At 45.4% G+C, this 24184-nt stretch overlaps 2 protein-coding genes across 2 annotated transcripts in view; both read left to right on the top strand.

The window, feature by feature from the left end:
* The first annotated feature begins 75 nt into the window (after positions 1–75).
* The window catches only part of LOC117775427 (zinc finger protein 585A-like), a 26551-nt gene continuing 2442 nt past the window's right edge, over positions 76–24184 (top strand). Inside the window, exons 1-5 of the mRNA XM_034608550.1 lie at positions 76–239; positions 1510–1663; positions 2106–2149; positions 2232–2292; positions 2931–4216. Of these exons, the coding sequence (XP_034464441.1) occupies positions 111–239; positions 1510–1663; positions 2106–2149; positions 2232–2292; positions 2931–4090 (1548 nt within the window). The 5' untranslated portion in view covers positions 76–110 and the 3' untranslated portion in view covers positions 4091–4216. The remainder of the gene's footprint in view (positions 240–1509; positions 1664–2105; positions 2150–2231; positions 2293–2930; positions 4217–24184) is intronic.
* The window catches only part of LOC117775434 (acetyl-coenzyme A synthetase 2-like, mitochondrial), a 19875-nt gene continuing 1151 nt past the window's right edge, over positions 5461–24184 (top strand). The window contains 11 exon segments of the mRNA XM_034608560.1: positions 5461–5832; positions 8962–9058; positions 9427–9626; positions 11406–11580; positions 11634–11802; positions 14131–14278; positions 15195–15332; positions 15584–15622; positions 15625–15675; positions 20746–20858; positions 24041–24167. Of these exon segments, the coding sequence (XP_034464451.1) occupies positions 5505–5832; positions 8962–9058; positions 9427–9626; positions 11406–11580; positions 11634–11802; positions 14131–14278; positions 15195–15332; positions 15584–15622; positions 15625–15675; positions 20746–20858; positions 24041–24167 (1585 nt within the window). The 5' untranslated portion in view covers positions 5461–5504.

The following is a 24184-nucleotide window of genomic DNA, read 5'->3' as shown; positions in this document are numbered from 1 at the left end:
TTCAGTGGAGCAGTGGTTTTACTCTGAAGGAGTAGAACGTGACTTCCTTGACCCGCAGTTTTCCCTGTAGCCGTTTGTGTGCTAAGCTAACCTGTAGCTTATTCTTCACAATGGTTGATTTAATCACTTTTAAAACCCAGGTGAAGATCATCGTTAATAACTTGACTCAGACGCTAATGGCGCAGATTTTTACTACGGCGGAAAAAACGACGTTAAATATACAAAGTCCCAAAGCTCAGGTAAGCTAACAGCTAGCTAACAGCTTATACAGTGCCTAACAGAGGCTAACAGCTAGCTAACAACGTCTTACAGCAGCTAACAGAGGCTAACAGCTAGCTAACAGCTTATACAGTGCCTAACAGAGGCTAACAGCTAGCTAACAACGTCTTACAGCAGCTAACAGAGGCTAACAGCTAGCTAACAGCTTATACAGTGCCTAACAGAGGCTAACAGCTAGCTAACATCAGCTTATACAGTGCCTAACAGAGGCTAACAGCTAGCTAACAACGTCTTACAGCAGCTAACAGAGGCTAACAGCTAGCTAACATCAGCTTATACAGTGCCTAACAGAGGCTAACAGCTAGCTAACATCAGCTTATACAGTGCCTAACAGAGGCTAACAGCTAGCTAACAACGTCTTACAGCAGCTAACAGAGGCTAACAGCTAGCTAACATCAGCTTATACAGTGCCGAACAGAGGCTAACAGCTAGCTAACATCATCTTACAGCAGCTAACAGAGGCTAACAGCTAGCTAACATCAGCTTATACAGTGCCTAACAGAGGCTAACAGCTAGCTAACAACATCTTACAGCAGCTAACAGAGGCTAACAGCTAGCTAACATCAGCTTATACAGTGCCTAACAGAGGCTAACAGCTAGCTAACAACATCTTACAGCAGCTAACAGCTAGCTAACAACAGCTTACAGCAGCTAATGGCTGGGCTAACAACAGCTTACAGCAGCTAGCAGAGGCTAACAGCAGCTAACAGAAGCTAACAACAGCTTTGATATAAGTGTGGATGAAACATTGTTCATTGTGATGACCTGTTTCATCTCAGTGATGATTAAAGCTGGAGAAAGTTTCTTTATCACATTTTGACTTTTTGTACATGAACCTGTGAGGATGTGACTGTTCATCAATCTGTATCGTCGGCCCTCATCACCAAAAGATCTGGAACCTCCTCGTCTTTCCAAGTCGACGTCTTCGTCTTCTACGTGTACGGCTCCTCTTCTTCATCCTGAGATGTTTGTGTTCTTCCAGTTTCACGTCCGTCACGTGTTAGAAACCTCATCAACACGTCCACTCGCTCACTGGGAAGCTTCCACACATTTTACTAGGAGGCTGCAGGAGAAGTTTCAGAAAATGTCCAGAGACACGGACTCAGACATTTGTTCTCACATACAGAACCTGCAGAACATGTCAGGAACATGTCAGGAACATGTCAGGAGATTATCTGAAGTTCAGTGCAGGTCTGAATGCAGCTTTAGTGACTGTTCATATTGTTTCAGGAGAAACTGGGAACTCTGGTTGACGCTCTGTGTGTTGAAGCTGTGGAGAAAATCTTGCAGATTGTTGAGGCGGCTGTTGAGCAGCAGGAGGAGACTCCAGGAGACCGGAGTGATTGTCCTCAGTCTGATGTGATGAAGACGCAGATACATGAAGGTGAGTTTTTATCAGTTTTTAACAAACCAAAGAGGAAGAATGACAAGACTGAACCTTCATCACATCAACACATGAAATATCCTCGTTTTCATGCTTTAATTATGATAATTACTGGAGACTCTAAACCTTGTGATAGGCTGACGTCCAGAGTGACCCCCACTCTCGCCTGGTTTCAGGTCCGACAGACTCAGACTGAGCTGAAATGGAACAAACATCAGGAAAAGTTTTCATCTGATTCACACTCGCACGTCTCTGCCGTCAATGTCAGAGTTTATTTTCACCGAGGACTACGAGGAAGCAGCTGGAAACAAAACCAGATGTCACTTTAAATACAGTTCAAACTTGTGGATGAGGATTCTCAGATGGTTCTGAACGACTCAGCTGCAGGAAGAACGATTTCTGTCTTTTCATTTAACAGTGATGTTTCTGATGTGTGTTTCAGGTGACAACGTTGGTGGTGAACAAACCTACATCCTGGTTTACGGGGTCAGTTAGTGAATCCACACAACATTCAGAGAATCAGAGAAGAGAAAACAACCCTGAACTGTCAACTGTTTCCTGTTCTCAGAGCGCTGCTGTCGACTCCAAGTGTCTGCTGGTCTCCCTGCAGGGCGGCGCCGATGCTGGTGGTGAGTTCACCTGAGAGATAACACGTAAACACACAACTGTCGTCCACTAGGGGTCTCTCTAACAGACCAATTACTAAAGATTCAATCCAGTAAAAACAGTGAATAAAGCAGCTTCCTGTTAAAACTCAGTGTTTCTCTGACTCTTCTCTGATTGGCTGAGTCGAGCTGCCGCTAACGTTTGCTCAGCTTGTTTCTCTGAAACTTCAGATCCAGACGACCGATGACTAAAATCCTTCATCTGCTTCACATATAGAGTAAAAAACCACCAAGATGTAAAAAGTGTAAGAATGTGACTTCCACTGGATAAAAAGTCACTTTTGACTCTTCAGACAAACACTGACACGTACAACGAGGGCATGACGCCACCAACAGGCGACCACATGAAACGCACCGTTACCGACATTAAACTATAGAGTCAGCCCTCTTGTGAGCACACAGTTAAAGCAGAGACATCAGTGCCCTCTGGTGACCTGTGTTACGTTTATGGATGTAGAGATTAATCATCTGATTCTAGAATTTTGTAGGATTATAAATGCATATATTTCCCTTTATTAGGAACTTCTGATCGATGTCATTGATAAATAATCAGTCAGTTCAAGTTTATGTCCTCGATGACCTTGAGTAACCTCTCATCACAGGTGAAGTGACGACTCGCACTCACTCCTCCCCCGCTGATTTCCCCGACCACGAGTACGCTCAGGCGTCCTCTCCTCCGCCCGGCACCCCTGCAGCAGAGGAGGTGCCTGCAGCACACAGCAGGAAGCAGCGCCACAGTCGTAGGAAGAAAGACACAGACACAGCGACCGCACAATCATCAGAGATTCACCACGAGTGCTCACAGTGCGGGATGTTGTTTCCAAACTCAGAGCGACTCTCCGACCACCACAGGAAGTCTCACCCCGTGTGTTCAGTGTGCAGGGAGCAGTTCACTGGCATCCTGAAGTTACGTGAACACGAGCGCACAGAGCACGGGCTGCTGCCGTACACCTGCGACTTCTGTCCGAAGAGATTCAACCACAAAGCTCATCGCAACCTGCATGTGAAGGCGCGACACACGGGAGAGAAAAGCTGCCACTGCGACGTCTGCGGGAAGGGTTACTCCTGCGTCAGCGTGCTGAAGACGCACAAGATGACGCACTTCGACAAGACCTTTATCTGCGACATCTGCGGGAAGAGCTTCTATCACGCCTGCCACCTGACGCGCCACAAACTGGTGCACCAGGATGCGCGGCCGTATCAGTGCTCCACCTGCGGGAAGGGCTTCACCCAGGCCGCCAACCTGCGCAGCCACCAAGCGATCCACACAGGAGAGCGGCAGCTCTGCTCCATTTGCGGGAAGAGCTACCGCTGCCTGAAGAACCACGTCATCAGCAAACACTCGCATGAGCTGCCCGCCGACGAGCTGCTGGCCAGAGACACCATTATCACATGTGAGGTCTGCGGCAAGAAGTTCCCCAACCTCTCGCAGTTCAAAGTTCACCAGAGGAACCACACGGGGGAGAAACCGTTCCACTGTGACCTGTGTGGGAAGAGTTACCGTCTGAAGGAGCGGCTGAGGGACCACAGGTACACACACAGCGGCAAAAAGCCGTACAGCTGCTTGCTCTGCTCAAAGACCTTCAATATGGCGTCTAGCTATGCGGCACCGCAGCATCCACAGTGGAGAGACGCCGCACAGCTGCCACACCTGCGGCAAACACTTCCGCCTCCTCACCTTCCTCAAGGCTCATCTGCAGACCAAAGCTCACCTGAGACGCACTCAGCAGAGGCCTGCTCCTCTGACCAGCATGTTACATGACCAAAAGTATGTGGACACTCAGACGTAACAGTTATATGGGATTTAATCACAGACATGGAGGCCACACCCCCACCTCCAACACCTCTGGATCAGGTTGGATGATCGGACCTCTGACCTTCTCCATCACATCATGTCAAAACTGAGGTTTCAGCAGATAATTCACTGTTACATGATGAATTGTGTGTGTTTGTGTGTCTGTTGATCAAATCATCAGGTATTAACAGTCAAAGGTTAATAAATACATTTTCTTAAAACCTGAAAATTAACTGATGCGTCTTCATCACTTTATCTTTTTATTGTTTTTCACCTCTGCCGTTTCTTTCATTTCTTTTCTGTTGCTTCAGTTTTTCATATTTTTTTGTTGTAGTTTGTATTTTTTGGTAAATTTACATTTTTCTCAAGATTTAAAGATGAATCAATGACACAATGAGACAAAAATAGGTTAAAAGTTCATATTATATTTGGTGGTTGTAAGAAAATTATTTTGCAGTTGATTCTGTTTTCTTTTAGTTTGAAAGTCTGTTTCCTGTAGTCCATTACAGGCTGTAGTTCCAGAGCTTTCGGCTGAAACAGTTCATCAGCTCATGAACGAGCCGTAAGTGGAGTTTGAGTCCAGATAGTTGATGCCAACAGTTACAGGACTCGAAAGCTGTGGAAAAGGTATGTGAGAGAACTCTGTTGATTTATTTACCTTTTTTTCTCATCTCTTCTTTTTCAAGTTTAAATTTAAAACAGGTTTGAATCTAAATCTAAACCAGTTCAAACTGATTCAATCTGCACGCCCTGGGCTGACCTACAGGGGGCAGCAGCCATCAGAACTTCCGATGTGTTATGATTAATGTGAGTTACAATAATTAATCTCATCTTTATATTTTTTTAATCTGACACATTTCTGCTCCTCAGATTTATTTTAAGTCACAGCTTTACCACCACATGAATCTGTTTACGCCTGTTACATCTGAAACTGTTTTATTTCAAACACCAGATTCACACATTTTTAATCAGTTACAAAATAAAAAATCTCAAAAACTAAACTCTGACAGAGTCTGTAGTTTCTCACGAGTCACTTGACATCAGAACCTCGTTATTCACATTTAAACTCACTGCGACACCAGAGAGTTTAAAACATGTAAACTCATGAGGTGGCAAAATAAAACAGACAATGGTTCTGGTTCAGTTTTCACTTGTTTATTTTAGTTTAATCTGGAACATTTCTGTACAGTCTGGGGGGGGGGGGGATGCAACCACGAAACCTCATCATGAAAAGTTAAATCTAATAATGAGTCACTGAGTCAGAAAGTTTCTAGGAACAGAAACAGTCTCATTTTGGCACCAAACTTCCTCCATAGTTCACCTGCGCTCACCTGAGGGGGGGGGGGGTACTGAGGACTCACTCTGGACCCAGAGGATCAACATGGCCGCTCACACCAGAGGGGCCCGGTTCTTCAGGAGCCTGCTGAGCCGCTGCAGGACCCCGGGACCCCCGGGACCCGCTCCGTCCTGGACCCCGGTCCTGCGCCTGTCCTCCCGGCCTCCTGTGCCGGCAGCGGGCACCTGGAGCTCCGGGCTGTCCCGCCTGTCTCACCCGGACCTGTACCGGCTCTCGGTCACGGACCCGGATCAGTTCTGGGGAGCCGCGGCCGACAGACTCCGCTGGATGGAGCCGTTCCACCGGGTCCAGGACTGCGACCTGAGCCGCGGGAGGATCCGCTGGTTCCTTGGAGGGAGGATCAACGTGTCCGGTGAGTCACCGATCACAGATCAATAAGGGATCGATACGTTTTCCCATCATGCACCTGGACGAGTTCACCTCCGGATGAAGTGCAGCTGAAAGCTCCGGTCGGAGTGACGTCATACTGCATCAACATCATCTATACGTTTTAATGATCGATGATCAGTTTGTAAATGATAAGAAATAAACGGTGAGATGTTGAGTTCACTGTCAGAAAAACAAACTTATCATTTCAATGTAAAATGTCATTCTGTTTATATTGAACTCAAAATGAACGAGTCATTACTGCAGCTTCAGTAAATATAAAGCTATTTATGTTTAAACATTGAATTAATAATTCGTCAATATAAACCTTTGTTTAATTCTAAACCAAATCCCAGAAATGTTCATTATATTTATTTAAATGTCAATTATATTTCAAAAGACGGAAAATGAAACGTTCAAACATCATACGTTTACAACGTATAAACATATAATATTATAATAAACCTTTATTTGAATTTATGAAATCACAACGTTAAGTATTTCACATTATGATGTCATAAATTCTTACAAGTGTGAAGTCATCGGATCATGTAAAAGTAAAATACTTTTTTAGCATTTAATTCCTTTTAACCACTTTATATAGACGGGGTCTCAACAGGCTCAGATGAATGTGAGGGGTCACAAAAGTTTATATATTTTATTCTATATTAAAATAGATTCTGAACCTCAGCAGTATTAGTATAGATAGATGTAGTGGAGTACAAGTATGAAGTCTAGTACTGAGTACATGTATTCCACTGAAATATAATAAATTGAGATAAAATGATCATTTAACCCGGAGGATTCAGTTTAAACCACGTGATTGGCTGAAATGTTGAAGGTAAATCATCAATGTTGTTGTTTCACAGGAGAAATAATCAGATATCGTCCTTATCTTCATTTACATAATGAATCTTTGTGAAAACACATAAAGAAATAAATGCAGTTTATATTCATCAGTCATAGGACTGATGTAATAATCTTTTATTGTCTCTCATTCCTCTGTTGTTTTTTCCCTCACTAATATAATCCAATAATATTCTAATAACGACGGCGTTGTGATCTGATATCTGACGGATTATTGTCTAAACCTGCTGCGTGAGACTCAAACAGGATCTTCAGTCTAAAATCCATTTTTTGGATTTGAGTTCAATCAGAGAGTGAATGAAGACAGTTTCTGTGAGGACAGACTCCAGAGGACACGTCATTAACCAGCTCAGAGACCAGCGAGGTCAAAAGACTTTTATTCGGTTGTTTTCTAACATGAATTTACTCATAGCTTCAGCCCTGAAGTTCACATTCATTATTTATGTATGAGAGCTGAAAACTCTGAGCAGGTTCCACCAAACAGGATCAACTTTATTTGGACACACACATACACTACCGTTCAAAAGTTTGGGGTCACTTAGAAATTCCTTATTTTTCAAAGAAAAGCACAGTTTTTTTCAATGAAGATAACATTAAATTAATCAGAAATACACTCTATACATTGTTAATGTGGTAAATGACTATTCTGGGTGGAAACGTCTGGTTTTAATGAAAATCTACATAGGTGTATCGAGGCCCATTTCCAGCTACTATCACTCCAGTGTTCTAATGGTACATTGTGTTTGCTCATCGCCTTAGAAGACTAATGGATGATTAGAAAACCCTTGAAAACCCTTGTGCAATGATGTTAGCACAGCTGAAAACTGTTTTGCTGGTGAGAGAAGCTATAGAACTCCTTCCTTTGAGCTAGTTGAGTATCTGGAGCATCACATGTGTGGGTTCGATTATACTCTCAAAATGGCCAGAAGAAGAGAACTTTCATGTGAAACTCGCCAGTCTATTCTTGTTGTTAGAAATGAAGGCTATTGCATGCGAGAAATTGCGAAGAAACTGAAAATTTCCTACAACGGTGTGTACTACTCCCTTCAGAGAACAGCACAAACGGGCTCTAACCAGAGTAGAAAGAGAAGTGGGAGGCCCCGGTGCACAACTCAGCAAGAAGACAAGTATATTAGAGTCTCTAGTTTGAGAAATAGACGCCTCACAGGTCCTCAACTGGCAGCTTCTTTAAATGGTACCCGCAAAACGCCAGTGTCAACGTCTACAGTGAAGAGGCGACTCCGGGATGCTGGCCTTCTAGGCAGAGTGGCAAAGAAAAGCCATATCTGAGACTGGCCAATAAAAAGAAAAGATTGATATGGGCAAAGGAACACAGACATTGGACAGAGGAAGATTGGAAGTGTTATGGACAGACGAATCAAAGTTTGAGGTGTTTGGATCACACAGAAGAACATTTGTGAGACGCAGAACAGGTGAGAAGATGCTGGAAGAGTGCCTGACGCCATCTGTCAAGCATGGTGGAGGTCATGTGATGGTCTGGGGCTGCTTTGGTGCTGGTAAAGTGGGAGATTTGTACAAGGTCAAAGGGATTTTAAATAAGGAAGGCTATCCTCCATTTTGCAACGCCATGCCATACCCTGTGGACAGCGCTTGATTGGAGCCAGTTCCCTCCTACAACAGGACAATGACCCAAAGCACACCTCCACATTATGCAGAACTCTTTAGGGAAGAAGCAGGCAGCTGGTCTGCTGTCTGTAATGGAGTGGCCAGCGCAGTCACCAGATCTCAACCCCATTGAGCTGCTGTGGGAGCAGCTTGACCGTATGGTACCAGGAAGTGCCCATCAAGCCAATCCAACTTGTGGGAGGGGCTTCAGGAAGCGGGGGGGGGGGGGGGGGGGGACATTTCTACAGATTACCTCAACACATTAACAGCTAGAATGCCAAAGGTCTGCAATGCTGGAACTGCTGCAAATGGAGCGTTCTTTGACGAAAGCAAAGTTTGAAGAACAAAATTAACATTTCTAATAAAAATCATTATTTCTAACCTTGTCAATGTCTTGACTATATTTTTTATTCATTTTGCAACTCATTTGATAAATAAAAGTTTGAGTTTTCATGGAAAACACGAAATTGTCTGGGTGACCCCAAACTTTTGAACGGTAGTGTATATATATATTATATATATATATATAAATGTAGTGGATCCAGAATAAAGTCAGGATGAATTAGTTTCATGTTGAAACCACAGTGAGAAGTTTTTCTGACTCTGCATCCGTCTGTCTCAGTGAACTGTCTGGACGTCCATGTTGAGAAACATCCAGACCGAGTGGCTCTGATCTGGGAGCGAGACGAACCCGGCACAGAGGTGAAGGTCACATACAGGTACGAACATCTGGAAACATCTGCACCAGTGACCAGTGGTCCCTGTATCCTCCCTCTATGCAGACGATACTGAGCTTTATCCGACTGTTGTTCTAAAGTCGTCATCACAGCATCGGTAACGTACAGGAGATGTTTCACTGTCCATAAAACACAGCCGGTGAAACTCAGATTCACCTGGTAAAGTTTAAAAACTCGCTAACTTGGAGATTAATGTTATGTCGTACTGTGTGATTCGTTAACCTGACGTCAACTTCTGGAAAATATTTCATACCTTTTCATTTTTAAACCAGTCATCAATATATATATATATTGTATTATACACAGTATATATGTAATAGTGTTGGGACATGCATATCCGTCCTCCACAGGGAGCTGCTGGAGACCACCTGCCGCCTCGCCAACACGCTGAAGAGCCATGGGATCCAGAAGGGTGACAGGGTGGCCATCTACATGCCAATTTCCCCGATGGCCGTGGCGGCCATGTTGGCGTGTGCTCGTATTGGAGCGGTACACACGGTGGTGTTCGCTGGTTTCAGCTCAGAGGCTCTGGCAGGGAGGATCCAGGACGGTGAGTCAAACCACACTGACTCAAAATGACCAAGATGAAGCCAAATCATCTGCTTCACCCTCCTGGTGTCTGGCTGCATTATAGGTCATAACCCTCCTCCATGTTAGCAGATGGGACATGGACCAAAAAAAAAATCATAGTAGATGTTAAATGTTCGTCAAAGATGTTTCTGTCGTTTCAGGTCGTTCTTCTCTCACTGATGTTTGTTCAAGTGTTTCTGATCAGTTTGGTTTGAATTAGTTATTGATGATATACACTATATGATATTCAATTCAATTTATTTGTTTAGCACCAAATCATAATAAACATTATCTCAAGGCTCTTTACATAGAAGATCAACACCTAAAAAATAATAGAGAAACCAACAGTTCCCACAACGAGCAGCACTTTGCTGGTGGATCACAGACTGTGATCATGGACCAGAGATCCTGATGGTGGATCACAGACTGTGATCATGGACCAGAGATCCTGATGGTGGATCACAGACTGTGATCATGGACCAGAGATCCTGATGGTGGATCACAGACTGTGATCATGGACCAGAGATCCTGATGCTGTCAGTTGATCGAGGACTATGATCACAACAAGACTTCTTGAGACACAACACGTCTCCTCACATCTTCTACCATCAGGAAGTCCTCAGTTCCTCTGCTCCTTCATCTCCATCAGACATTCTGTAGAAACACTTTAAACATGAAGTTACAAACTGGTTCTTCTCATGTAGTGAATCCTGTTGTTGTGTTGATGTGTTGATGTGTTGTTGTGTTGATGTGTTGTTGTGTTGATGTGTTCAGTTCCATCAGCACCTGTTGGACTTGTGTCCTGGGAGAGGATCCTCACATGGGACTGAGCTTTATTCACTGATCACTAAGTTTCTATTTGACTCTAGTTGAGTTAAGAACAGAGGAAGTTGATCCTTGTTAACATCTTTGAGACAAACTGGGATTTATGAATATGAGACAATACTAATAAAATGTAAGAGTGTGAAGAAGGTCTTTGAGACCTGCTCTGCTTTCCTCCTGTATGACTCCAGCTCTGTTTCTCTGAGAAGCGTCGGACTCGATCTCTGAAGGTCACAGTCGCTGCTCAACCACGTCAGTGTTTTGGAAACAAAGAGAACAAACATGACATTATCGCGGCTGAGTGAGCAGCAAAGCATGATGGGAGTGTAGCTGAGGTCATTGTCGGAGACAAGAGGAGCAGAATAACAGTTAAAGGTTCAGTCTGAGAAACATTGAAATGTCCTCGTCTCCTGAGATCAGCTGAGTGTACTAATGATTTTAAAGTTAGTCATCATCTCTCCTTCAGCTGCTGTGGTCACATGACACAGAGTAACTCCGCCCCATCTCTACTGATGTAAAACTTAACTTTCACTTTATCCATAAACATGAGCTTTTAAATTTAAAATAAAAAGTTGAGTCATATTTTGAAGCTTTAAATGAAGTGACGACACAAAACCAGAAGATCAGCTTTATTTATCGTCTTGTTTGTAAAAAATAAATGAAAAAATAAACGGAGGAATCGGAGACTCTGCAGGACGAGTTATTCACGTCCCGCCTGAACACACACACTGTCATCATTTACATAGACACATGGAGACACTACCTTTGTGTATATTTTTATTATATGTGTGTTTATTGTAATCGTTACCTGCGTTTATAAAAGTTTCAGTTTCTGCTGATGTGAGTTGGTCACATGACCTGACACCTCAGGTGATGATTCTTGTGCTGTATCATTTTTTGTGTTGTCTTCTGTGTCGTGTTGTTGTTGTGTTTCCAGCTGAGTGCAGAGCAGTTGTCACCTGTAATCAAGGTGTGAGGGGGGGTCGGCTCATTGAACTGAAGTCCACGGTGGACGCTGCAGTGAAGATGTGTCCGTCCTGTCAACACGTGTTTGTCTCTCAGAGGACACAACAGCCTGCAGTGATGGGAGAGCTGGACGTCCCCTGGAGAAGGTGACACGCCCCTCATCACTACACCTGTGTGTAGAGGGTCATGTGTTTTACAGGTCATGTGTTTTACAGGTCATGTCCCATCAGTCCTCTGTCTGTCCTGCGGAGCCTCTGGACTCTGAAGACATTTTTGTTCTTCTCTACACATCAGGTAGTACCGGAAAACCTAAAGGCATCGTCCACACACAGGCTGGATACCTGCTGTACACCTCCCTGACTCACCAGGTATATATACACTGTCTTTTATTATGTATTTATATATGTACAGTATGTGTATACTATATATGTGTGTGTGTATGTTGCTGATGGTCTTTATATATCGTCTCTAGTTTAATATATCGTCTCTAGTTTAATATATCGTATAGCAGTTACCAAACAGGACAAAGACTGTGTGTCCTCAGAGAGACAATGAGAGGAGGATAAGGAGGATGAAGAAGATGAAAAGGAGGATGTGAGAAGATGAAGAGGAGGAAGAAGAGGAGGGTGAGGAGGATGAAGCTAAGTTCGAAAGCAGCTTGTGTGTATGTGTCTATGTGTGTTGTGTCTGTTTGTGTGTCTGTGTGGTGTCTGTCTGTGTGTATGTCTGTGTGTGTGTCTGTGTGTATGTCTGTGTCTGTGTGTGTCTGTCTGTGTGTGTCTGTGTGTGTGTCTGTGTGTGTGTCTGTGTGTGTGTGTCTGTGTGTGTGTCTGTCTGTGTGTCTGTCTGTGTGTGTCTGTGTGTGTGTCTGTGTGTGTGTCTGTGTGTGTGTCTGTCTGTGTGTCTGTCTGTGTGTCTGTCTGTGTGTGTGTCTGTCTGTGTGTCTGTGTGTGTGTCTGTCTGTGTGTGTGTCTGTGTGTGTGTCTGTGTGTGTGTCTGTCTGTGTGTGTGTGTGTCTGTCTGTGTGTGTGTGTGTCTGTGTGTGTGTCTGTCTGTGTGTGTGTGTGTCTGTCTGTGTGAACAGTGTCTGTGTGTGTGTGTGTGTCTGTCTGTGTGTGTCTGTGTGTGTCTGTGTGTGTGTCAGTACAAAAGCTGCTTTATCTGAAACAAACAGGAAGAACTGGGTCCAGGGCGAGAGACATCCACTCACACAGAGAGAGAGAGAGAGGGATTCTCTGTACTCCCTCGTTCTACTTGATCAGGAAGAAAAATACAGAAACAACAAGAGAAACCCAACAACATCAGAAAGAGCATCAGAAGGAGAGAAGTGAAACCAGGATCAATGTGAACATCTGGATCAGTGAACTTCTTGGTTCCTTCAAAATAAAATAATATGAACATTAAGTGAATCAAAGCAGATGGTTTACAGTTGAAAACCAACGATTAGAGCAGGAACATGAACTGTGGTTAAAATAAGAAACTGTATTTTAAAAGAATTAAATATTGAAATGTGGGGGTCCCTCAGGTTCCGTCCTGGGTACCCTCCTCTCTCTCTCGGCTCTGTCATTCACTTCACATGGCTTTTCCTACCACAGCTACGCTGATGACACCCAACTAATCCTCTCTTTCTTCCCAATCTGAAACACAGGCAGCAGCAGACTCTCTGTCTGACATCTCTCAGTGGATGTCTGCACACCACCTGAAACTTAACCTTGATAAGACTGAACTACTTTTCCTCCCAGAGAAAGGCTCCTCCCACCCACGACCTGACTATTAACTTTGACAACTCCGTGTTAGCCCCCCCCCCCCAGACTGCTAGTGCAACTCTCCCTCACTGCCAACATTACTGCAACAACACATTCCTGTAGATACATGCTACACAACATCAGGAGAATACGCCCTTCTCACTCAGAGGGCGTCACAGGTTCTGGTCCAGGTTCTGGTCCTTGGCTCTGGTCCAGGCTCTGGTCCAGGCTCTGGTCCAGGCTCTGGTTCATCTCACACCTAGACTACTGCCCCCCCCCTCCTGGCAGGTCTACCTGGCTGCTGCCCTCCGAACCTCTGCAGCTCATCCAGGAAGCAGCAGCTCCACTGGTCTTTAACCTGCGTTCACTCACCACTCCTCCGCTCTCTTCACTGGTTACCAGTAGCTGGATCCGTTTCAAAACTCTAGTACTTGGTACCGTGCTGTGAACGGATCCAGTCTACATCCAGGACATGGTTCAAACGTTACAGCCCGTTCCACTCACACTCTGCATCGACCAATCAGCTGCTCCCTCACTGCGAGGGACAGCTGTCACTCAACAACATCACCACTGTTTCCTGTCCTGGCTCCTAAACGGTGGAACCAGCTCCACATGGACATGAGGACAGGAAGTCCTACACATCTTCCTCCAGACTGAAGACACAGCTCTTCTGACTATAGCTTCGATAATAAAAAACTAAGTTTCGTTCTGTTTAGTGACACTTACATGCAACACTTTGTAGTTTGGCTTTTTTGAAGCTAATGTAGTCACTTGATCTTGTTGTTCTGGTTTGTCCCTCATGGTTGATGCACTTATTGTGAGTCGCTTTGGATGAAAGCGTCAGCTCAATGAAATGTAATGTAATGTAAATGTTAGAGTTTATTAAACATCAATCGTTTATTTATTAGCTCTTAGTTACTGAAAGACAAACTTGAACTTTGTTTATTTCAGTACGTGTTTGATCACCGGGACGGAGACGTGTTTGGCTGCGTGGCAGATATCGGCTGGATCACGGGTCACAGTTATGTCATCTACGGTCCTCTGTGCAACGGCGCCACCACAGTCCTGTTTGAGAGCACACCTGTTTACCCAAACCCAGGTGAGTCTTATTTCAGCTTCATTTCATCACAACTCTGCAGCTTCCACAACACAACTTTTATCTGATGAAAACTGACAAAAAACAAAACCATTAATACAAACTGTTCCTGCTGGTTGGACAGAAAAAACTAAACTGAAACATCTGGATTCACCGTCTAGATGTTTTTCAGTCTGAGAGCAGGTGTTAGTGATGTAATGATATACGATCTAATGATCTAATGATCGTATGATCTAATGATCTAATGAGAGATGGTTGTGGAGGAGCCTCAGTGAAGCTCCAGGTGAACCAGGGAGAGTTGATTGCACAGCTGAGTAATTGGCCAATCAAACTCCCTGGATTCAAGAGGCAGCAGCTGCCCGAGAGAGACCACACAAGGACACACACTGAGTGACTGAGCTGCCAGAGAGAGACCACACAAGGACACACACTGAGTGACTGAGCTGCCAGAGAGAGACACACAAGGACACACACTGATTGACAAAACTGAGGTGCAGCTGAAATTAGCAAGTTTAGATTTAGTTGATTTATGTTTTCACCTGTGTGTAAAGAATAAAAGAATCTGAAAAGCATCTGGTTTGGTCTCTGGCTGTTTTGGTGAGACCCTGGTGGATCGTCATAGGCCACTTTAATAAATATATATATAAAAAACTGTTTCATCAGGAATAGAAACAAATCAGGTTCATGTGTGTGAGTTTGAGGTGATTCATTTATTTACATGACGTTCTTCACTATGTTGTGTTCAGGTGAGCCGTCCTGTAAGTACGACACAGTTACTCATTAATGTTGGTTTATTACCTGCAGTTTTAGGGTGGAGTCACTTTATCCCAACTCTACAGTTATATTGCCAGGTTTCCTCTGACTCACCCGTGACTCTCACCCGGGACTCTCACCCGGGACTCTCACCCGGGACTCTCAGGTCGATACTGGGAGATGGTCCAGCGTCTCCGGATCACTCAGTTCTACGGAGCGCCCACTGCTCTGCGTCTGCTGCTGAAGCACAACGACAGCTGGGTGAAGAAGTACGACCGCTCGTCACTGAGGACGCTGGGATCAGGTCAGACACACACCTGAGCTCACCGGTCACTTCACTCATGAAATAATCTGTAGAATTATCTGACAGTAAAACACTGATGTTATGTTTCATTCATCATCTCATTGATTATTAATAATTAATACATGATTATAAATGACTAAGAAGTTAATGATGAATAAATAAACCAAAGATCCTTATTTGATCTATTGAAACATGTTCTGTGATGTACTGTGTGTGTGTGCGTGTGCGCGTGTGTGCGTGTGTGCGTGCAGTGGGAGAGCCTATCAACCATGAGGCCTGGTTGTGGTTCCACATGTGGTTGGAGATGGACGGTGCCCTCTAGTGGACACCTGGTGGCAGACAGGTGAGCACACTGTAAACAGTCAAAGGTCAGAGTCTGAGACCACACCACACAACACCATACTACACCACACCACACTACACTACACTACACCCACACCACACTACACTACACCACACTACACTACACCACTATACACTACACTACACTACACTACACTACACCACACTACACTACACTACACCACACTACACTACACCACACTACACTACACCACACTACACTACACTACACTACACCACACTACACTACACCACACTACACTACACTACACTACACTACACGCACACTACACTACACACACTACACTACACCCACACTACACTACACTACACTACACTACACCACACTACACTACACGACACCACACTACACTACACTACACTACACCACACTACACTACACTACACCACAAAACACTACACTACACTTACATACCACACTACACTACACCACACTACACTACACTACACCACACTACACTACACTACACTACACCACACTACATACCCACACTACACTACACCACACTACACAACACTACACCACACTACACTACACTACACACACCACACTACACTACACCACACTACCACTACACTACACCACCCTACACTACACCACACTACACTACACTACACTACACCACACTACACTACACCCACACTACATACACACACATACCTACACACACCACACTACCTACACTACACTACACTACACACCACTACACCACACCACACTACACTACACTACACTACACCACACCACACCACACCACACTACTACAACCACACCACACCACACTACACCACACAACACAACACGACACTACACCACACCACACTACACTTACACTACACCACCACCACACCACACCACACTTACACTACACTACACTACACACACTACACTACACCACACCACACCCCACCCACACCCACCACACCCACCACACCACACCACACTACACTCCACCACACCACACCAAACCACACCACACCAACCCTACACCCCACCCACCACACTACACTACACCACACTACACTACACCACACCACACCACACCACACCACACCACACTACACCACACCACACCACACTACACTACACCACACCACACCACACCACACCACACTACACCACACTACACTACACCACACCACACCACACCACACTACACTACACCACACCACACTACACCACACCACACCACACCACACTACACCACACTACACTACACCACACCACACCACACCACACTACACTACACTACACCACACCACACCACACTACACCACACCACACCACACCACACCACACTACACCACCTACCACACCACACCACACTACACCACACCACACCACACTACACCACACTTCACTACACTACACCACACTACACCACACTACACCACACCACACCACACTACACTACACCACACTACACCACACTACACCACACTACACTACACCACACTACACCACACTACACCACACTACACTACACTACACCACACTACACCACACTACACCACACTACACTACACCACACTACACTACACTACACCACACTACACCACACCACACCACACTACACCACACCACACCACACTACACCACACTACACCACACTACACTACACCACACTACACCACACTACACTACACCACACTACACTACACCACACTACACCACACTACACTACACCACACCACACTACACCACACCACACCACACTACACTACACCACACTACACCACACCACACCACACCACACCACACTACACCACACTACACCACACCACCACACTACACTACACCACACTACACCACACCACACCACACCACACTACACTACACCACACTACACCACACCACACCACACTACACTACACCACCTACCACACCACACCACACTACACCACACAACACTACACTACACTACACTACACTACACCACACTACACTACACCACACTACACTACACTACACCACACTACACTACACCACACTACACCACACCACACCACACCACACCACACTACACTACACCACACCACCTACCACACCACACCACACTACACCACACTACACCACACCACACCACACTACACTACACCACACTACACCACACCACACCACACTACACCACCTACCACACCACACCACACCACACTACACCACACTACACCACACCACACCACACTACACTACACCACACTACACCACACCACACCACACTACACCACCTACCACACCACACTACACCACACTACACCACACTACACTACACCACACCACACTACACCACACTACACCACACCACACCACACTACACCACACTACACCACACCACACCACACTACACCACACTACACCACACTACACTACACTACACCACACTACACTACACAACACTACACTACACCACACTACACTACACCACACCACACTACACTACACCACACTACACCACACCACACTACACCACACCACACCACACCCCACACACACACCACACACCACACCACACCCACCACCACACCACACCACACACACCACACCACACACACCCACACCACACACCCACCACACACACACACACACACACCACACCACACACACACCCCCACACACCACCCCAACCACCACCACACACACACACACACCACACCACCACACACCCACACAACACACACCACACCCACCACACACACACACCACCCCACACACTCACCACCCCACACACACACTCACACACACCACACACACACACACCACACACACTACCCCACCCACACCACACACACCACACCACACACACCACACACACAACCACACCACACACACACCCACACCCACACACACCACACCACACACCACACCCACACCACATACACCACACCACACCCACCCACCACACACACACCACACACACTCACACACACCACCCACACTCACCACACAATCACACCACACCCCACACCACACACCACACACACACCACACCCACACCACACACACACACCACACACACACACACCCCACACACACACCACCCCACACACACACCACCACACCTACACCACCCCACACCACACCACCACTACACACACACACACACCACACCACACCACACACACACACACCACACACACCACACACACCACACCACACACACCACCACCACACACACTACACTCACACACACCACACACCCACACCACACCACACCACACACCCACACACACACTACCACACCACACACACTACACCACACCACACACCACCACACCCACACACCCACCACACCACACACACCCCACACCACACCACACCACAACACCACACCACACAACACCACACTACACAACACAACACCACACCACACCACACCACACTACACCACACCACACCACACCACACACACACACACACACACACACACACACACACACACACACACACACTCACACACACACACACTACACCACACCACACCACACTACACCACACCACCTACCACACCACACTACACTACACCACACCACACCACACCACACCACACTACACTACACTACACCACACTACACCACACCACACCACACTACACTACACCACACTACACCACACCACACCACACTACACCACACCACACTACACTACACCACACCACCTACCACACCACACTACACTACACCACACCACACCACACTACACCACACCACACCACACTACACTACACTACACCACACTACACCACACCACACTACACTACACCACACCACACCACACTACACTACACTACACCACACTACACCACACCACACCACACTACACCACACCACACCACACCACCTACCACACCACACTACACTACACCACACCATACTACACCACACCACACCACACCACACTACACTACACTACACCACACTACACTACACCACACCACACCACACCACACCACACCACACTACACTACACCACACTACACCACACCACACCACACCACACTACACCACACCACACCACACCACACTACACCACCTACTACACCACACCACACTACACCACACCACACCACACCACACCACACTACACTACACTACACCACACTACACCACACCACACCACACTACACTACACTACACCACACTACACCCACACCACACCACACCACCTACCACACCACACTACACCACACCACACCACACCACACCACACTACACCACACCATACCACACCACACTACACTACACCACACCACCTACCACACCACACTACACCACACCACACCATACTACACTACACTACACCACACTACACTACACCACACCACACCATACTACACTACACTACACCACACCACACTACACCACACCACACCACACTACACCACACCACACCACACCATACTACACTACACTACACCACACTACACTACACCACACCACACTACACCACACCACACCATACTACACTACACCACACCAAACCATACTACACTACACCACACCACACCACACCACACCACACCATACTACACCACACCACACCACACCACACCACACCACCCTGCAGAGGATCAGTTGTGACCTAATTCCTGGACAATCAGCTGTGTTGTTTTTAAACTTAAAGTCTCAACCATCTGCTATTTTCTCTTAAAGGAGAAAAATCCACAATAAATTAAGAAATTACACTTTCACGCACACTGACACATGATCCTGAACAAACACAACCCACGTCCTCACACGTCCTCACACGTCATGAGGACAGTCTGTCCATCCTACACAGGGTTCACTGGGACAGACCTGTGAACCCTCTTGCTCCTCAGAGGATGAACCCTTCAGATTTGAATGAGTCCATTATGTTTCCTCTGGCGCTTCCTGCAGGACTGATGTGAAATGTTTGTCATCACTACTGTTCACAGTGAAGCTGAGTCACAGTCAGTAAACACCTGGTTCACTATTTACTCTCAGCTGCACTTGAACGCACCACGAAGGAGACTTTTCTCTCTGTGTTGACATGTCAGTTGTTGGACGTTAAGTTGTTTGTGTGTCTCTGCAGAGACCGGAGGAATCTGTATCGCTCCTCGTCCTGCAGAGGAAGGAGCGCCGATCGTTCCAGCGATGGCCATGAGGCCGTTCTTCGGCATCGAGCCGGTTCTCATGGGAGAGAAGGTGAAAACAAACTTTCTTTTAAAAACACAAGAAATGCATCATTCTTCTTCTTTTGTTTGGTTTATTGGTGATGAACCAACATCAAGGTGCATTACCGCCAATCCACTGGATCCTCTGTTCTCTGAGTCCATGGCTCCTCCTCTAGAAGAGGTCCGGTTCTGTTCGTCCAGATCAAAGACTGTAAATAACAATCAAAGACGAAATAAACAACTAAGACTGTAAATAAAGACCAATCATTCTATATTCACAAATAACTCGAATAACTCGATAAGCCGCCAATAAACCGAACAGAAGAAAAAGAAGAAACAAACTTTCCTGCCAAAAAACCAAACTGATCAGAAACACTTGAACAAACATCAGTGAGATAAGAACGACCTGAAACGACAGAAACATCTTTGACAAACATTTATTTAACGTCTACTTGGATGTTTTAGTTTGGTCCCGTCTGCTAACGTGGAGGAGGAGGGTTTAAGACCTATACTGCAACCAGCCACCAGGGGGGGATGTAGATGCTTTTGGTTTCACTTAAGTGGAACCATTATGTCGTCCGTCTTTATTTGCAGTCGTGTTTAGACTAAAACAACCACATGGTTTTCAAAATAAAATGAAACCAGCAGCGTTTTGGTACATCAGGCGTAACCATAGCAACAGTGATGAATCTGTGTGGATGAAGTCGCCGCACCAGGGGCCCTCGACTCTCTGGGGCCCCGGAGCCTGTGCCCAGTTTAATAAAAAATATAAATAAAAACTTGAATACATGAAATCAACTCCTGATTTACAACCAATAAAACCTAAAATCTGACGTTAGATTAAAAAAATAAAGTTCAAGGACAATCTCTCCTCCAATCAGCTTCAGATCTGATCTCCTATCAGTCCCTGCATCTCGTTAACCCCACTTGACCTTTAGATGTGAGAGGCCAAACGAGCCTTCGAGTGCCTGGTCTCTCTCTCTTTAATCTTTCAATTAAAAGCAACAGCATCTGTTTTCTTTGATTACCAGACTTTCAGACGTGTTGGATGAAGCCACAGATTCATTATCCGCTCGTTTCAGTTTCTCTCCCTGATGTAATCTGTCGAGGTTTCATCATCAGTGTAGATTAGATTAGATTAGACCTCAGTTTCCTCGTCAGAGGAGACGAGGGCAAAGGTCACTTTCTCTCAAATCCTCTCACACAAACACAAACTGCACGTTAACACAAACTGCACGTTAATACACGCCAACACAAACTGCACGTTAACACAAACTGCACGTTAATACACGTTAACACAAACTGCACGTTAACACAAACTGTACGTTAATACACGTTAACACAAACTGCACGTTAACACAAACTGCACGTTAATACACGTTAACACAAACTGCACGTTAACACAAACTGCACGTTAATACACGCCAACACAAACTGCACGTTAACACAAACTGCACGTTAATACACACAAACACAAACTGCACGTTAACACAAACTGCACGTTAATACACACAAACACAAACTGCACGTTAACACAAACTGCACGTTAATACACACAAACACAAACTGCACGTTAACACAAACTGCACGTTAATACACGCCAACACAAACTGCACGTTAACACAAACTGCACGTTAATACACACAAACACAAACTGCACGTTAACACAAACTGCACGTTAAAACACGCCAACACAAACTGCACGTTAACACAAACTGCACGTTAATACACGCCAACACAAACTGCACGTTAACACAAACTGCACGTTAATACACGCCAACACAAACTGCACGTTAACACAAACTGCACGTTAATACACACAAACACAAACTGCACGTTAACACAAACTGCACGTTAATACACGCCAACACAAACTGCACGTTAACACAAACTGCACGTTAATACACGTTAACACAAACTGCACGTTAACACAAACTGCACGTTAATACACGTTAACACAAACTGCACGTTAACACAAACTGCACGTTAATACACGTTAACACAAACTGCACGTTAACACACGCCAACACAAACTGCACGTTAACACAAACTGCACGTTAATACACGCCAACACAAACTGCACGTTAACACAAACTGCACGTTAATACACGCCAACACAAACTGCACGTTAACACAAACTGCACGTTAATACACGTTAACACAAACTGCACGTTAACACAAACTGCACGTTAATACACGTTAACACAAACTGCACGTTAACACACGCCAACACAAACTGCACGTTAACACAAACTGCACGTTAATACACGCCAACACAAACTGCACGTTAACACAAACTGCACGTTAATACACGCCAACACAAACTGCACGTTAACACAAACTGCACGTTAATACACGTTAACACAAACTGCACGTTAATACACGTTAACACAAACTGCACGTTAACACAAACTGCACGTTAATACACGTTAACACAAACTGCACGTTAATACACGTTAACACAAACTGCACGTTAATACACGTTAACACAAACTGCACGTTAACACAAACTGCACGTTAATACACGTTAACACAAACTGCACGTTAACACAAACTGCACGTTAATACACGTTAACACAAACTGCACGTTAATACACGTTAACACAAACTGCACGTTAATACACGTTAACACAAACTGCACGTTAACACACGCCAACACAAACTGCACGTTAACACAAACTGCACGTTAATACACGCCAACACAAACTGCACGTTAACACAAACTGCACGTTAATACACGTTAACACAAACTGCACGTTAACACAAACTGCACGTTAATACACGTTAACACAAACTGCACGTTAACACAAACTGCACGTTAATACACGTTAACACAAACTGCACGTTAACACACGCCAACACAAACTGCACGTTAACACAAATTGACACAAACTGAGTCCAGGCAGATAATTAAAACATGACTCCGACCTGAAGCTGCTCAGACTCTGTGTTTTTTGAAATCGTTACATTCCACCTCACACTTTAACGCTTGTCTTATACGGCCTGACGATGTTTCTGTTGAAGAAGAAGTGGAAGTTTGATGCTAACGATGCTAACAGACAGAAACACGCTGCTTTGATCACGTGTCTCGTTCATGTGTTGAAATGTCCTTTGAACATTTGGTTCAACAGAAAGAAAGAAAAGTTTGTGGCGACAGTAACTGATCATCCGCTTCCTCTGTATGTGTGTGTGTGTGTGTTGTGTGTCTGTCAGGGTGAAGCAGTGTGCGGACCCTCAGTCTCTGGAGCGTTGTGTATCCGTCAGCCTTGGCCTGGAATGTGTCGTGGTATCTATGGAAACCACCAGAGATTTGTCGAAACTTACTTGAAACCGTTTCCTGGTCAGTTTCAAAATAAA

Source organism: Hippoglossus hippoglossus, chromosome 15 (genome assembly GCF_009819705.1).
Source record: "Hippoglossus hippoglossus isolate fHipHip1 chromosome 15, fHipHip1.pri, whole genome shotgun sequence".
NCBI classification, from domain to species: domain Eukaryota; kingdom Metazoa; phylum Chordata; class Actinopteri; order Pleuronectiformes; family Pleuronectidae; genus Hippoglossus; species Hippoglossus hippoglossus.
The sequence above is the reverse complement of the archived record's forward strand: the minus strand, read 5'-3'. Positions and strand labels throughout refer to the sequence as shown.